Below are 17,723 nucleotides of genomic sequence, written 5' to 3' on the forward strand. Positions count from 1 at the left end.
CCCACTAATATCAAGAAAATGACAGTTCATTCAAGAAAATTATGGAAATAAGTTGATGAGCACTGGATAAGCATTGAAAATAAATGGGAATGTGTGCGACTTTAACACTAATTGTAAGAGTAAATGTTTTTTTTTTTCTTTTTTGCAGTGTAAGGGTTCAGTAGATTCCTCTACTGGGGATTTCCTGAGAGACATAAACATCACCGTGCATATACAGGCTTCATCAAAACATCCTTATGAAAACACTAAAACTACAGCTGCATGCAGAGAAAGATATAAAAGCTCACTGACAGAGAGACAAGTACATACTGAGTAGAAGTTACAGTGTGGGGGTTTTGGAGTGATAGGGTGGAGATAGGGTGACAGGCTGAAAAACAAACACACACACACCCATCCACACACACTGATGAGAGAGGTGTGCGAGCATTTTGAGTTATGAGTATGTTAATGATGTTGGGCAGCTCTATTACTGCTGTTGGTGCTGAGAAAGACATTGCCTTTATCATCATCATCATCATGACTGCCTCCTGCAAACATTTTAACTAGGCTTTAACCTTACAGTGTAGGAGGTCAACATTAGCCCAAAACCGCACTGCAACAAAATATTACAGAGGGAACACAAGGACAGAGAGCAAAAGCTGAGCTGATCTCTTTGTAACATCCGTATTGACACAACAAGTTAAACGTGATCTTGGGGTTTGTGGGTTCGGAAAGTGCACTGGTGTCTTTTACTGGTGTCAGTGTTTTAACATGGTTGAACAAGGAAACCAAGAAATATGCATAATCACAAGCTGATACTGTTTTGGCCTCATATTTATCTTTTGATGTAAGTTTCATATTACACTGTGAAACCGCAAAAAGATTATGGCTCCAGTTCAAATTGTCTAAATGGCTATTTTGGATCACTATGTGGCTAGGGTTAGGTGCACAAAAGCAGGATTTGGTTCAGACAGAGGACAAAGACTTGACAAATAATAACATGTAGAAGGTGGACAAGATTTACTTTTAAACTTCTGATGTTTAGCTGATGTGCTTATTCACAGTGCCTTGCAATGTGTGCAACAGTGCAACATGCTCAGACCTGTCATCAAAAAATAAAAAACAACACTTTATGATAAATAAAGGTCAGTTTTAGCTCAGTGCTGCATTATAGGCTTTAAAACAACAAACTGTATCCCAACATCCACACTTTAACAAGATCAGCTCAAGCTCACTCCTCCTAATGCTTAATAATTTACGGTTCAGTGTCAAAATGTCAAACTTATAATACTGATGAAATATTATTTATTTGGTCAGGAATCAACATTTCGTCGTTCCCATTTGATTTCTGACCAAATAAATAATACTGAATCTAATTTATGACTGTGTGACTGTCCGTGCCCAGTATGCCAGCACCTCACCAATTCAGGTGTGTGTGTTCTTCTTCTTTTCTTAAAACGCTGCCATCACTACTGTAAGGCCCAGGTGTTTGTCAATCTTGCATAGCCTGCAGAGGCTGCCTCTGTAGCTCATGTGCACCTCTACAAAAATGTACCTATGCATAGGGCAACTTAGACACATTGTATTTGTTCCCCTGTCTTTCTGGTTGTCATGGATCTGGCCAAAAAAAAAGGCTAATGATGTCTGCACACATTTGTACCTTTGTATGACACCTTGTCCTCAAATTTAGAGATTGCCAGAAGTCACAAAATTCACGGTGAAAAATATTTTGAAACTTTAGTTTGGACACTGCCAACTGAGGATGTTAACACACTTGCCTTCATTTAAAAGCTTGTAAAGATAATGCCATCTAGCCTTTTCTTGGTCTACTCACACAATGACCAGTGCAAAAATTATAAGAACCTTCCACCGCCACAGACACTACAAACAAGCTACAGTGTCATTTACATGTGAAACAATAAACCAGTCCATATTAAGCCTACTGCTCAAGTAATTGCACTCTGAATGACTAATTTGGCTTCATCATTTCCATGTGGTTTAAAAAGACCAACCTTAACTCACTGTTATGATAAACAGGCTTTTTACTTTATATTGAACTCAGTGGTTCTCAATCCCAGCCCCCAATCCCAGAGTACTGCTGGTTTTCTATTTTACCTGCTAATTAATTGCAGTTAAATGGCATCACCATGTGTAAATTAGGCCCTGATTAGAAGTCTGCATTGAAAACAGGCAAGATTTTGGGTCCTTAGGACCAGGCTTGAACACCAGTGAAACGACGATACGTACACAGCATTGACCATGAGGTTCCATATACATCCCTGGAACGGGACGTTAGCTCTGTTGGACGTCTGCTCTACTTCTGCAGGAATACCACCGAGGAAGAGTCGCTCCAAGCTCATTGGCTGGTCGTTTGGAAGCCCGGCCTCCCTCTTGGCCTCCTCATCCACTTGAACTGCAAAGGATCTGGAAACAAACACACGCACACACACACACACAAATACACACACAAGCATGTGCAGACAGAGAGGAGATTTAAACAAGCAGAGAGAAAATCTTGATTAACAACATAAAGCCAAACATATTGTACACAGAATTTTGAAGGCGCAAAAAATACCGTACATATAGATATTCCTTGCCCCTAATGCAACACACATGCACACACACACACACACACACCAACCTGCCAGCAAGTCTCTCTATACGTAGTGAGTGCTCTCTCCCATCATGCAGTATGCCTTGCTCTGGTCGTCTGATGACCCGACGTGGACTGTGGCTGCCAGTAAAAACCAAAACCTCCAGAGAGCCTTTGTTCAGCATGACTGAGAGGTAGGGCTGCAGGAGGTGGAGATAAAGGTTATTACACGTGTAAATCTGTGCCTCTAAACTACACCAGGTTCATACAGGGCTGGGGAAAGGAGAGTGAAAATATTAGCTAAGTGGATGGGTGAGGGGCTTTGATTTCCAACATAGTGCCAAGACCTCAAAAAGTCAATTTTCTTAAAATTACAGACTGCAAGGGTCAGGGGAGAGTTGAGGATATTAGATTATATAGATTAGATAGATTAGTCCATACCTCCAGCAGTCAATGGAAAATATAAACACAGCAGCAAGAAAAACACTGCCCAGAATAAGCATTAGAAAAACATTGAAAATATGGATTCTTATAGGAAGGCAAGAGAACCCAGCAAATGTGGCATTCAAGAGAGAGACTAACACCGAATAAACTCCCAAAACAAAAATCACCACAACATCTGTAATCAACAGTAGCCGCCTTCATTGCTCTGTGAATCTGTGACCTCGAATATCTTTCTGCTATCAGCTCAAAACAGCTTCCAAAGCTGGTGTGATACAAATTTTTACTGTGCTGTGATATTTTTGAAAAACTATTCTGCTCGTATGGGTTGATGGTGAACTTGGCCAGCTCCTGCACACCATCATTCTCCCAGTGCTTGTTGACAAGAGGAGAGGAGGGAAGGAAAGGAGGAGATGGGCAGAGAGAAGACGAGATGAGACCTGAAGAGAAAAAATAAGGAGGAAAGCAAGAAGGCTAAAGAGCAGATAGACAATTGAGAAAGCAGAGGTGAGTAGAAGCAAACATGAGGGTATATAGAGAGAAATTTAGGGGGTTAGAACAAAGAATAAGAGGAGAGGAGAGGAAAAGAGAGGAGAGGAGAAGAGAGGAGAAAGGATAATAAGAGATGAGAGGAACAGAGGAGAGGATAATAGGGGGAAGAGATGAGAGGGCAGAGAGCAAGACAGAAAGAGAGAGAAACAGAGAGAAAGAAACAGAATGAGAGAGCGAGAGAGAGAGAGGGTGAGAGCGAGAGAGTGAGCGAGAGAGAGAGAGAGAGGGAGAGAAAGAGAGAGAGAGGTGCTAGAGAGCAGCGGTGCAGGGTCAGGCTAATTTGAATTTTAATTCACTGTGTGCCAGAGGGCGAAGTGGGAGACAATTTACCACCTGAAAATGGAATTTCAATTTGAGGTCGGGGACAAATTGAACTGAGATGTAGCTACAACATGCCTCTCGCTGCGCCATCACACACACACACACACACACACACACACACACACACACACACAAAGGTACACACAGACACACATTGCGTACACACAAAGGAGTGCATGAACAGACAGACAAACATGCACAAACACACAGGCACGTGAATGTTCAGACAGAAGCACACAACACACACAAGAATTCACATTTACACACACACACACACACACACACACACACACACACACACACAGAAACACATTCACAAACACAAATACACAGCGTGCACCACACCATGTTGCCAAATGCATGCAAACATGCCTACACACACACACGCACACACACACACACACATAATACCATGCATACACACATATTCACACCTGCCTTACTATTACCTTGCTAGCTCACACATTTCCAATCCTTTTGAAGTTCAGAATTTCAAACATGTATGGTTACATTTTAGGTCTCTGTTGTAACAGAAAACCAGTCTTATGATGTTATGAGCACCAATTTTTAACACTGACATTATACTTAGAGGGAATGCTTGTTTCACATAGAGGTGAAATCAGTCTCTCTTTAATACAGTTATTTTCATGTTTTAACATCAACACCTGGGTAACTGGGTTCACCCTGTGTTTCCAAGGTCTGATGTTCAATGTATTTTTTTTTTTCAAGCTGAAAAAAGCACATGTTCCCTCAATGCAATGTTCCCTCAAAGTAAATGAAAGAATAATTCCCATACAACTTATAGTACTGTTTGTGTCAGTAAATTCAGCTGACATGGTATTTATTAAAATGCAGTGATGGACAGTGACTAAATACATTTACCTGAGTACATTTTTTGAGTATCTGTACTTTACTTGAGTTTTTTTTTTTTTTTTTTTTAAACTTATGAATTTTACTCCACTACATTTGAAAGACAAATATTGTACTCCTAATTCCACTCCATTTCTATGAAGATTGTCATTACCTGTTACTTTTCAGCATAGCTTTTAAGTCAGTTACTGATTTTTTTTTTTCTTTTCTGAAATGCAATTAGCGACACGCTGTGTTCCTCACAGGAGAAAAGACAATCACAGGGCCCGCTCTCAAATGGGTTTAATGTGAAAGTGGAGCTACGTCATCCAGCTCTGTGAAACAAGCGCAAGAAAGACATCCACTTTGTTACGAGGTTCTGTAAATGTATTGCGAAAACAATACAGAAATACACTGATTTTAAAAAGAAAATGTCCTTTTGAATACTTAAATATTTTTAAAAGCAAGTCCTCCAGTACTTTGACTCAAGCAAAAATTTAACTGAATAACTTTCACTTGTAGTGCAGTAATATTTGACCAAGAGTATCTATACTTTGACCCAAGTAATTGGGTTTTGTACTTTGTCCACCACTGTTAAAACTGCAGTTAGCAATTATAAGACAGTAATAATTACACAATATGTAAAAGGCTGGTGACCATTTGTCCCCACAGTTTGCTGGCCAAACAAAATGTTTGAGCAAAGGTGCAAAACAGTGGATGACATCACAAGTGAATTATGTTTGGATACCAGTATCAGTTATCAGTATTGGTGCATCTCTAGTATTTACAACTTGGGAAACTGTCTGGAGCTACTGTTTATTTGTAGCTTTGGCTAACTAGTTAGATAATCAGGGCTCGCTGACGTAGAGCCAAGCCGCAAACACAACAGCGTTACTACAGTCCAAACTGAAAAGCTCCTAAAACTCCAGTCTTGGGAACTGGTGGAAAACAGACGGCTGATGGGCTCTACGCTCCTCTGGGGACGTGATCAAACTGCAAGGAAGGCTGTTTAGTGCGCTGTTAATAAAAGTGATTAGACAGACAGACGCTACGCAAAGTCACCTCTGCCCCATGCTTGATATGGTGAAATTTCGTGCTGGTGCACGTGAACAATAGGCTTCAATAGGCTGCTGAGTCGTGTCTGTAACTGGCTCTGTAACTTGACAGCAGATCTGGCAGCCATGTTGCTTTTGTTTCCATCAGTGCTTGTTGCTGCTGTCGCTCTTGTTTTTAACATCATGAGGTTGCTTCAATGTATCAGCACGTCGCAGTGTTATTAATATGGTGATGACAATTTTTTTATCATATAAAATTATACCAGTATTATCGCTAACAACATGATATAGCACACCCTTCCTGTGCATTTTTTCTCCTCTCTCTCCCTTCTTTGTGTCACTTTCTCTTTCTCTTTCACTTTCCTCTCTCTTCAGTTGATCTCCACGTTATTTCTGTTACTTTTGCTCCTTTCACCACCTCCTCCTCGTTTTTAAATATACTACTATGCCACTCTTCTTATCCTTTACCTCTTCCTCCCCCCTGCTTCCCTCATTATTCCTCTGTTCTCTGCTTTCCCCCTGCTGTTGTCATTCTCCCTTTCCTCTCCTCTAGTGTAACTCTCTACCTTTATCTCTCTCTCTCTCTCTCTTTTCTTTCAATCTCTCTCTTTTGCTTCATCCTCCCCTGTCCTCATTGTTCACCTCTATCCCCCCTATTATTTTTCTTCTTCACAGCATCTATCCTTCTTTTCACCTCTAAATCTCTCTCTTCTCTCCCCCCATCCTTTCTCTCCTGTCCCCTCTGTCTTTCTGTCCCTCTCTAAAATATCCATTAGTCAGGGGCCAAGTTGAGTTGATGGTGTTTTTAACCTCGCTTAACCTTTCTCTCTCTGCGCATACACACGCACACACACACACACACACACACACCCTGCCTGCCAGCATAGTTAGTAAAAATAGATTTATGCGCCCAACAACCAGTGATGATGGATAAGCTACAGGTAACCCTCTGTCCTCTCTCTCTCTACGTCCCAAACCCACTCACTCATATATAGGCATTCACCAGCACACACACACACACACACACACACACACACACACACACACAAAATCAATTTTGCATTCATATAGGCAACCATTTTCCTAAGGTCAAATACACTTAAACACACCCACACTTAAAGACACACACACACACACACACACACACACACACACACACAAACATAACTACAGAGGCACATACACATGCAAATGCCAGTAGAGATAAGATAATGGATTTATTTATGTACAAAAGTTAGAATGAAAGAGGGCTTTAAGTGTCTACATAGCAGGCTTTTAGTAAAGGGCCTAAAGTGTGTGTGTGTGTGTGTGTGTGTGTGTGGGTTTGGCTCGGAAGACAATCCAATCAGCCCAGTTGCCAACAAACTAAAATCTCATTAATATGCACTTATGAAAACTTCATTCACTTAGAAAGAGGCAGTGTGTGTGTGTGTGTGTGTGTGTGTGTGTGTGTGTGTGTCTGTGTGTGTATGCATGCACAAATGCTCATGTGTGTTTGTACATGTGCTAACGTGCCTGAATGCAATATTTATATTTGTGCATTTGTGCAAGTGCAGTTGTGTGTGTGTGTGTGTGTGTGTGTGTGTGTTTTGGATCAGAACAATCCAATCACCCAAGTTGCCAACAAATGCAAATCTCATTAATATGCACTTATGAAAACTTAATTTACTTAGGGAATGGGGCTTTGTGTGTGTGTGTGTGTGTGCGTGTGTGTGTGTTTGTTTGTTTCACTCACCTCTCCGGACTGCCTGCGTCTTCTCTTGGGGCTGAACAGGTGTGTGTTCTGGGCCTGGGAGGCAAAGAGTTTGAGAGAAACGTGAGAATAAACACCAGATCCTGAAGCTCTGAGCATGTTGGATCTAATAATCTAATGATCGTTTTCAATAATGTACATATTTAGACATCATATGTTGAGTCGGTCTGAAATTTGGGCTGCAGGGAGATCTTATGAAAAAAAATCTGATGAGGAAAATCGTAATAGAAGATAGGAAATATACTGGGACTTTTTATTACTTGACCTAAAAATGTAATTCCTCCATATTTTGTTATTGTTGTTTTCCTAAAGGGGTAAACAGTCTGGTTTCTATTACACCCGAGTTTACTGTTTGGGGAGAAAATACTTCAAAACTGCCATTTATTGCAAAAAAATTAAATTAAATACATTTTGGTATAGTGATGGATTTACATAAAGTGACCGTTTTGTAATTCCTTGGTACTCTCTGACTTTTCCTAGGAATTTAGAGAAACCCTTAACTTTCTACGTCTCGAATACCTCTCTCAAAATTCCATTCTAACCTTAAAGATTCAAGACGTATTGCCATGATCACTATTTTGCTACAACTCTCCCAAAATCTTGGTTTATGACTTGCCTACAGTAAGAGAAACCCCAAGAAACTGCCCCAACATTGAAGCCTCACATGATCACAAATACAGAGATAATCACAAATGCAAAGAAAAGAGGTGAAACCAAACCTGCTGGCTGCTTGGTGAAGCCCCGCCCACCGCCAGCAGGATGGTCCCGGTGTCCGTCAGAGTGCTGAATGACAGGCTGATCTCCGTGGCGAGAGCGAATGAAAGGCCAGCCAGCTCCATGTAGCCGGGCTTGGAGAAACTAACTGTGTAGAGATTCTACAGGAGAGATGCAGAAAGACAGAAATGGCGGTAGTTTGCATGTATTTCATAATGTATCAATCAACACATCATTAATTAATCTTAAAACTCTATCTTTAGTCCCATAAATCACATTTAGATGGTAAATGAAAAAAAAAAAATTAAGCTGATCAGCAATATGAGAATGTTTCTATTCAAACCGAGTCAAGGTTCAGACATACACAGACAGCAGACAACTTGAAACACACACACTGCTATACAATAACCCACAAAGCTCCCCTTTATTCACAAGGGTCTGAGGCTATGAAGTGGAAATACACACACACACATACACACACACGCACACATGTCTTTGTAGCATGGCAGAGTGGTGATTGAAGGATGAGCAAAGACAGAATAGATGAATAGAACGACCTCCACTCTACACACACTCAACCCTGTGCCTTTATACAGCTTCATACACACTTTATACACGGTGTTTATATGAGCTTGTGTGAGTGAATGATACCACGGAAACCATGGTGAAGGCTTCATATGATTTCATAGGGAAGTTGAGTACTTAACATGAAGTGTGTTTGTGTTTGTCTTTAGATGAAAACGTGCATGAATGATGTGAATATAAGTCTACTGAGTGCATGTGTGTGTGTGTGTGTGTGTGTGTGTGTGCGTGTGTATAAAGGTTGTGCTGATAAAATGAAAAACAAGTTGAATCTTTAATAGAGATGTCAGATTTTGAAACTATGCAGCGGTCTTTGGTTTCTGACCTTCGCTCCCTCTCTCTCACCCTTTCACTCTCTTTCTCTTTCATGTTTTGAGCAAGGCCAGTTTCATTTTCTGAACAACTGGCGCATAAATAAACTGAGGGAGAAACGGATGAGAGAGAGATTGAATGAATGAGAGAGACACAGGCAAAGAGAGGAGAGACAGTGAGCAAGACATGTCTGTTCAGGTTTCACGCGCATCAGGATCTTCTCACAACTGATAGTCTTATTACATATTCATTTCAAAAGCCATCATTATTTTATGTGCTCACTCTCCATATTCCATCTTCCATATTCATATATCCTCTACTGACTAACGTACACACACACACACACACACACACACACACACACATCTAATATACCTAATAAATAAATAAATCACTCTTGCTATATAAATATGTGCTAGGCATGCACTGATCCACCTTTTTCAGTTCATAGCTGTGCATTTTAGATAGTCTTGGCTCTGCTCCCTCCATATCACATCCTTGAGTAACTCTGTCTGTCTGTCTGCCTTTCTATCTATAATATTGTATTATAATATTAGAAACTCTCAGTCTTACCTCTATGCTGCATCCTTTAGTGACCCCAGTGTAATCTGAGCTACTCAGCAGGTTATATGGGGTTCTGGAGACTTCAATGTCCCCAAGACATCCTGCATATCGCTTCAGAGTCACCTCTGATCTGTAGAGAAATTACAGTGTTTGTTATTTTGCAAAATAATGTCCCTTTCACAGGAAATGCCACCTTCTTTCTACTTCTCCATTACATGGGTATCATCATGAAAGATTTGCCAGTATAGCATTGAAGCCAGCGCGTGTGTCCAGAAGCGTAGTGAAGCCTGGCATGGATCAACGACGAGGATAATCTGAATCTGACGTTTTGTTTTTTTGTTTTTTTTTCCATGTTACTCTAAGTGTAGTACTGCCAGTATACTTTGGCTGCTCATTTGTAGCTGAAGTGATTTTTATGTTATTTCAGCCATTCAGTGGATTGTAGAATGTGCCAAGCAAAGACAACAGGCTAAAATAAATGCATTTGCATTTTGAAATTTACAAGAAAAATCCACTCTTAGATCGTCTTTTTCTGTTTGATATCAGCAATCTGTGATGTTCAGGACATTTTCAGGAGATATTTCGGGGTACTCATTTTAAACCTGCCTCATCTACTTTTGCTTAAGATAGTAATTGACTATGTTTCCCATAGTGCCTTGAGAGAACCCCCAGAGAGACACGGGGCCTGAACTTGCTGCATCCTGCTATGAGTTATGGGTGTAGATGGCGAGAGCAATAGTAAGAGAAAGAGAGCAGGTTTTTCTGGAGTGAAGAAGTGGGAGTTGTGTCCCTTACTGAAAATGAAACATGTCTTTTGGCAGCAGTGCATTTTGGTGTGTTGAAGCTGCTGTCTGTGGAGAAATTGGTATCTCTGCCTCTGCCTGATGCCTCCCTCTATGATTGTTGAACATCATTGCAAAATGTAAAAAAAAAAAAAAATGTCATACATACTGTAGCAGGCATTGGCAACTGAGTGCCAGTCTGTAGATTTTCATTCCAATCAAACACTGGAACAGGTGATTTCAATGATTCGATTAAAACTTAATGAGGCCTGATTATTTTCAAATCATCTGACATTGTTTCGATGAATGTAAATGCCAAAAGTTCCAGACAAACGTCAAATTCAGACCAAAAAAATCAACATAGTGATTTCAAGCTGCTATGTGGAAGAGCCTGAGCCACACACACACACACACACACACACACACACACACAGGGCTAGACTACAGTGTCAGCGTGGCTTGCCTCATGCAGAGGATGATTTACAATAAAATGTATTTAATCAGTAACAGTTTTTTTTTTTTTTTTTTTTACCTGGCTTTCATGCTGTAGAGACAAAACATATTACAGCATTAAGATACCGACATGCAAACGCACACAAACACAGATTTAATGAGTGAATCATCTTAATTAGTCAGGTTTACCCACTATCATATTTGTGCTCTATTCTGAGCTAAGTAGTGGTATTGAAACTAGCAACGTCTTAGCTTTCTACTGAGTTGCTATCCTGTGGGAAATAGACAAGAAAAAACAGAAGAAATAGAACATCTACACTATCACAGAAAGGTCTGCTGTCACTATGTCTTCGTGACCTACAATATACCAAAATCTGTGCACGTAATACAAATTATATCACATGCAAAATAATTAATAACATGCGGTAAAACCATCTGCTTTCATAATAAATGTGTGTAGCTGTGCATGTGGGCACATGAATGCTTACGTAAATATGAATAAACTGGTTTGTGAGTGCACGGCCTTCATCACAGCGTCTGTCGATATGTGTGTATTGTGTGTGTGTGTGTGTGTGTGTGTGTGTGAGTGCGAGTACCTGTAGTTTCCAATGGTAGGCAGCCCTCCAAAGTAGATCTTCTGGTTTTCCTTGAGGTTCAGACCAGTGGCTGAACCCTGAGAAGTGGCCACTATCTTCTCCTCAGCACCACTGTCGATATCCACTATAGTGACCGTGGCTTTGGAAACAGATAAATACAGATAAATGAGGACAGCCTGCCAGTCTGTGAGTGTGTGTGTGTGTGTGTGTGTGTGTGCCTGTCTGTCTGTCTGTAAAAAGCATAGTAGCAGGTTCCAGTGCTGTCTTTTCTGACTTGATTTCAGTGCTGATTTGATTATTGATTTGTTCCTTCCAAAACTGGATATAAATTGTGTTTATTGATTAAATGTGTTAATCTTCATGTAAAACTATTTTGAAAAAAGGCAAATTAATACATATTAAATATGGCCTAATATAATCAAATTTACTCTAATCTAATGCAATCTGGACTAATTTCATCTGGTCTAGCCTCATGTGGTCTAGTCTACCTTAGTGTAGTTTAGTGTTTTATAATGATAATGTAATCTGATCTTGTGTAGTGTAATCTGAGGTAGTGTAGGTCAGCTGAGGAGTCTAACCTGGTCTAGTCTAGTCTCATCTAATCTAGTCTGGTTTCATCAGGTGTATCATCAGTCTAATATCAGTTCTTATATCATCAAGTCTAATTTAATCTGGTCTGGTCTAGTCTGGTTTAATCTAAAGTCTTTTAAAATTTCTTCTCTTCTCTCCTTTCATTCATTAGATCAGTGAATCTGTTCCACTCATCTGTCACTGCTGTGTGTACCTTGCTTCTTGTTGCGGGCCATGGTGAGAGATTTCCAACGCCCGTCATTGTGGCGGCTGGGCAACGTGGCAGTGCCGACTCCTGACCCGAGGTCAAAGGTCACCTTCACCTTGCCCTCTGACAGCTCCAGGGACATAAAATCCTTCTACAGAGAGAAAGTGACAGGAAGGGGGAGAGGGAAAGAGGTAGGTTGGTGTTCACAAGTGAAATTTACCAGAAACACCTCATCGCTTTGTTTCCTCATCACAGAGTGGTAGTAGTGATGTTACTGTCTGTCTCTGCTGCATTGACATTCATGGCCAAGCGTTGGCAGCGTTAGAGTCGGGTGGACGGTACACGGGTGGGTGGAAGTGGCAAAAGAGTTCAGAGGTCTGCTCTTCTTGCTGCTCGCTCTCTCCGACCCTAGGCCAACTGTTCTGCTTTCCAAAAAGACGCTTTAACTTCTCCAGTGAAATCTTTTTGCTTTTTCAACACCTCATCACACTGTCCTCTCATCCATACATGGCTTTACCACCATAGTCATGCAGTAATTACCCTTAGCTTAATTATTTTGAGACTGATCTTCTCTTTCTTGATGTGTCAAGCTTTGCCCACGGTCCTGGTTAACCTTTATTCTATTTCTTTTCCTGGCATCCTCTGGTATACAATCATTCTCTTGTCACAGAAATACTGTCAGGGCACCAAATCCCTGACCTTTGAACATCATTTTAGTTGCTTGTAATCTTTGGTGATCCATGAGTCGAAAGTTATTACTGTTGTATGCTGTAAGCTAGTCTAGGTGATGGGGTCAGTAAATTTCTTAATATATAAAATGTTGATGTGAGCAGGGCAGCTTGACATGAATCTCAACCCTGATCTTGGCTAAGAGGGTTTGTGACTCACCCAGGTTGACTCTTTCGCCCTGACTGACAACACAAAACGTCTTTCCTGATGTGGAAAGTTTACACGTGTGCATGTGGCTGTGGACCGCTGCATACATACCATATCGGTGGTGGCGAGGTACATGAGCAGGGCCTCTGAGGAGAAAGTCCTGAACTTGAAGGTGACAGTGGAAATGTTGGGGTTCCACCTTGTGGGTCGTCCCACTGCAGCGTATCCCTCGCCATCCAACTGGACTGTTCCCTCACTGTCTGAACGCTGGGGGCTAGCAAACAGATAGGGACAGTCTGGTTTTACTATAGCTATGTTTATCATCCAACCATCAACCGCAACTTTTGAAATGTCATAAAAAACTATATTTTAGTTCGCAACATATTAACACACAAATGGAGAAACTTTTCTGAAATGACAATGTTGTTTCATCTCACAAAACAGCGGTTTGGTTGCTTTGTGTTGGCTAATGTCCATTATGGATGGTCATGGTGGACATTTAGGTCATGGACATCAACATACCGTTATTTATTTGACAAATTAATTGCCACTGGTATTCAGAATAGAGATGGTGAAACTTTAATACTGTGAGATAACTGGGTTATTGCAACAACAAAAGTAAAAAGATACCAGTCAGAGAAAAGAAGAACAAATTAAATATAATGCATGCTGACAATTACAACAGAGCTTGCTAAGTGATCATTATCATTCATATGGATTAGCTGTTTGTCTACAGACACGAGAGAAAGGATTATCACTCATATACAACATGTAAACCATTTGAACACTGATTACAGTGTAACTGCATGGCAATCTGTTAAGCAGTAATAAACAAAAAAAGAACAGATAAACATCTTAAAATATTTAGAATAAATGCTCTATCACTATGAATGCTATAGTATATTCTCAGGTATAACATGTGTACCTGAAGCCTGTTGTGAGGCCCGAACCCCTGTGGTTATTCTAACATGCAATGACAGTGTACAGTTTTTAGCAATATAAAATGCCAGTATTAGGTTATTGTTATTTTGACATGTGCTTTTTTTTTTTTTAGAACTGGTGTTTTGGTATTGCTAGCCGTTAGATTAATATTTTTATGACTGCAGCCTAATTTCTTTTTTAAATGATGTGTTAAGAAAAAGGGCTGATAACGTGTTCAGAATATGCTGTACCATGACAGCTAAAGCGACGCACATATAATTTTCATTTTAACATGGTGCTAATCTCAAAAGAAAAGACAAGAAAATGAATGTTTGGTGTGTTCATATCTTGTAGTAAATTCAAAAAAACAATTATAAACTTCTAGGGTTTCAATGTTTTTGAAGGGCAATAAGGTTGTTAACCCTAGAATGCATGTAACAGTCACTACATGTTTTTGTGCTGTATAATGTGTGTGTATGTTAGTGTTGTCTTCGTTTTACAAGCCAACACTTCTCAGATCATATAAAGCCTGAAACATGTTCAGTGATTTTATATCTTTAGTGTATATCTTTAATATGTGAAAATATGTCAACTTACAGTACATACATGTGTTGTGCAAAACAACAGCAATAGACTGACACTGAGAAGCAAAAAGTACGATAAGAATAGCCTGTGAAGTGTGTGTGTGTGTGTGTGTGTGTGTGTGTGTGTAAGTGCATGCATTTGTTTACATACCTGACCACACATCCCTTGCAGTCTCCCTGTCTCTCTCTGTAGTTCCACAGCCCAATGGGTTTATTATCCAGGTAAGTCTCCCCCATGCAGCCTGTGAACGTGGTCGTCCTCACTGCATCTGCTTTCTAAAAGATAGAGAGACAGAAATAATGAGAAAATTTAAATAAACCACCCTTTGTGGGGGGGTGGGGTCACACTGAACACTGCAACCTAGCTGCCATAGGTGTGTTGACATGAAGACAATTACAAAAGCTGAGACTAGCAATGACAGTTAATTAATTACACAGGGAAAAGTGTATTAATTAATCTTGTCTAATTAATCAAAATGTTTTAATTAAAATGTGTTAAAAAGTAGAGTGCATCAGTACTTAAAGGTTTAAAATGTGTGATAACTAAATACTAATTTGAACAATAGAGCAAGACAGGAACATATGACTGACAGGCAGAGGTAGGTAGATAGAGGTAGGTAGTTAACACGTGGGCCCTTATTATAAATTGCAGATGTGCTTTGCACTAGGAAGAGAAGGGATAATAGGTGGTGTTCAGTGTACATTTCTTACATTCAGTGACTGTTCATATTATGACTAGCCAAACAGACAGAGAGACAGAGAGACAGGTACCTTGACAGTGCCCAGTATTCCTCCTACAAACAGGTACGCGTTCTGGTCCACGTCCAGGATGGTGTAGGCTGACGGGGAGTTGGCGCTGGCCGGCGTTGGCATCATACCAGCCTTAGTGCCTTCCAGAGGATACACTGATATGGTACCATTCAAACCATTTCTGGAAACAGAGGAAAAACAAATGAGTTATAGTGGAGATCTCTAAACCTATAGTGTGTTGTTTTGTTTGCTGTTCTGTATCTCTTGGCATTTTCAGTGACTGAATGTATGCAACCACTTGGAATCAGGCTGTCTGTGGTAAAGATGAATGATTTTTAAAAAAAAAAAAAAAAAACACAGTACATCAGTGGAACTTCTGAGCTTCAGAGTGAAACTAATCTTCCAACTTGTAGGGTAATTTATTTTTTACACAGAAACAGCATTTCTACAGAATGTCAGGCAGGGGTAAATTTTTACACTGATGGAGTGTATGATAGCCCTCAGAACAAGCCTCAGGGAAATATCTAGGACGGAAATGCATGGCTGAGGTGGGACCTCGTCTTAGTATGAAAGTGTTATGTTGTGTGTGATCAGTAAACAGGTAGGCCTGTGCTTTCCCAGGGTCAAATGTGATTTGGTAGATTACACTGTATCAACGTAATGATGCAGAAAAGGCTGATGAGGCTCTTGATTTCCCGAGTGAAACTCTATATTTTCTGTAAAGCATGAATGAAGTGACATCCTGGAGCCGCCTGGCTTGATTTACAGTTGGTTAGATTAGGTTAATGGTGAGATTTAGACCACTTTACTGTTTTACACTTATATCTCTCTGTTATTATTCCCTACCATTAAACATGATGGTATGAATGCTGTTTCAGAGGCTTTTCCACAACACTAATTCCTTATCTTTTCTTTTTTTGGCATGTTCAAAGATACTGAGCATTGACAGAAACACCAGCTGTCAGCAGCTTCAATACAAAAAGCTCACTATCGGTTTTCCACAAACCATACTGGTTTAACTCTGGTTATGGCTACAGTTTTATGTTACATAATATGTAAGTATAGTATAATCACAGCTATCCAATGAAATTTGGCAATTTCTAAAATGCCGAAACACTGGAACCTGGCATAACAGGCTGCTGGAAAAAAATTGATATGATGTTGAAAGCTAAAATATTACTGTGAAGACAACTGTATCTTACCAGTTGGCACCATCATAGACAGTAACTTGTGGTTATGTGCTGTGCATGTGTGCGTGCTTGTGTGAGTGTATGTGCACATGGACGTGTGCTCTATATAATACCCCTGTATATCATTCTACTTTTTGCCATTGATTGTTGTGTGTGCGTTTAATAATGCATCTCTGAATCTTAACTCTGAATCTCTGAATCTTAAATCTGAATCTTAATTTGAATATGTATGTATGTGTAAATATAACAAGTGTATGAGCTTCTAAGTGTGTGTGTGTGTCCTTGGTTTGCGTCTAAGCAATAAGAGTATCCATCCTCTGATGCATTCTTTTGTAAGAAATGCATCCATACATGTGAGACAGAAAAGAGTCATGTGTGTATGTGCGTATGCATGTACGTGTGTCCCCATTTCTTACCGATATGCTTCTATTCTGTGCCAGCTCCCATCATGGATGGTGAGGTGAGGGTATTCTACTTTCCCTACGCCTGAGCCCACGTCCCAGAGGAAACTCACTTTCCCCTTGCGCATCTCTAAAGCCAGGAAATCAACCTGAGAGACAAGGACATATGTGTATATAATACATGCTGCTGGTGCCAGCGCTCCTTGTGAACTGTAAGGATGTAAAGCGCTACAGGGAAAAAAGTGATTAAAACTTCATCACAATCAATTGCCATGATGGGAAAAACTAGAAAAATTAGGTCCAGGATGAAAATAACTAATTAAATTAAATAATTATCCTTCAACAACAAAGTGTAAATGCAACCAAAGAAAACCTCCAGAGGTGGTTTGTCTGATCAGATCTGAGTGTATCTTGGGATTCAGTGCCTTGTGGCACTAACTAAATACAGTGCACTCAAATCACCCAGGACGCATGCTCGTGTCACGTGGAAGGAGGTCTGGGATTCAAGAGAAGTTTTCTCCATGTGTCTTTGTAAGTGGATTTTCACAGTATCTTGCTGTAGCCTGATTAATGGTCTTATTACTTATGCATGAGCCAAAAAATTAATAAGAGAATTTTGAGCATATGCTCTCATCTGGATACTGTCTCTGAGGTACACACACACACACACACACACA

The 17,723-nt window shown here is 40.1% G+C and overlaps 1 protein-coding gene across 1 annotated transcript in view; it reads right to left on the bottom strand.

Annotated features, from left to right (window-relative positions):
• Positions 1 to 17,723, bottom strand: part of lama2 (laminin, alpha 2) — a 188,888-nt gene that overhangs the window by 17,307 nt on the left and 153,858 nt on the right. Inside the window, exons 49-60 of the mRNA XM_030047861.1 lie at positions 17,062 to 17,195; positions 15,477 to 15,636; positions 14,857 to 14,981; positions 13,312 to 13,474; positions 12,331 to 12,475; positions 11,547 to 11,685; positions 11,030 to 11,041; positions 9,725 to 9,845; positions 8,263 to 8,418; positions 7,526 to 7,579; positions 2,621 to 2,772; positions 2,227 to 2,403 (exon numbers count right to left, since the gene is read on the bottom strand). Coding sequence (XP_029903721.1) covers positions 2,227 to 2,403; positions 2,621 to 2,772; positions 7,526 to 7,579; positions 8,263 to 8,418; positions 9,725 to 9,845; positions 11,030 to 11,041; positions 11,547 to 11,685; positions 12,331 to 12,475; positions 13,312 to 13,474; positions 14,857 to 14,981; positions 15,477 to 15,636; positions 17,062 to 17,195 — 1,538 coding nt within the window. The remainder of the gene's footprint in view (positions 1 to 2,226; positions 2,404 to 2,620; positions 2,773 to 7,525; positions 7,580 to 8,262; positions 8,419 to 9,724; positions 9,846 to 11,029; positions 11,042 to 11,546; positions 11,686 to 12,330; positions 12,476 to 13,311; positions 13,475 to 14,856; positions 14,982 to 15,476; positions 15,637 to 17,061; positions 17,196 to 17,723) is intronic.

This window comes from Myripristis murdjan, chromosome 24 (genome assembly GCF_902150065.1).
Source record: "Myripristis murdjan chromosome 24, fMyrMur1.1, whole genome shotgun sequence".
Classification (NCBI taxonomy): domain Eukaryota; kingdom Metazoa; phylum Chordata; class Actinopteri; order Holocentriformes; family Holocentridae; genus Myripristis; species Myripristis murdjan.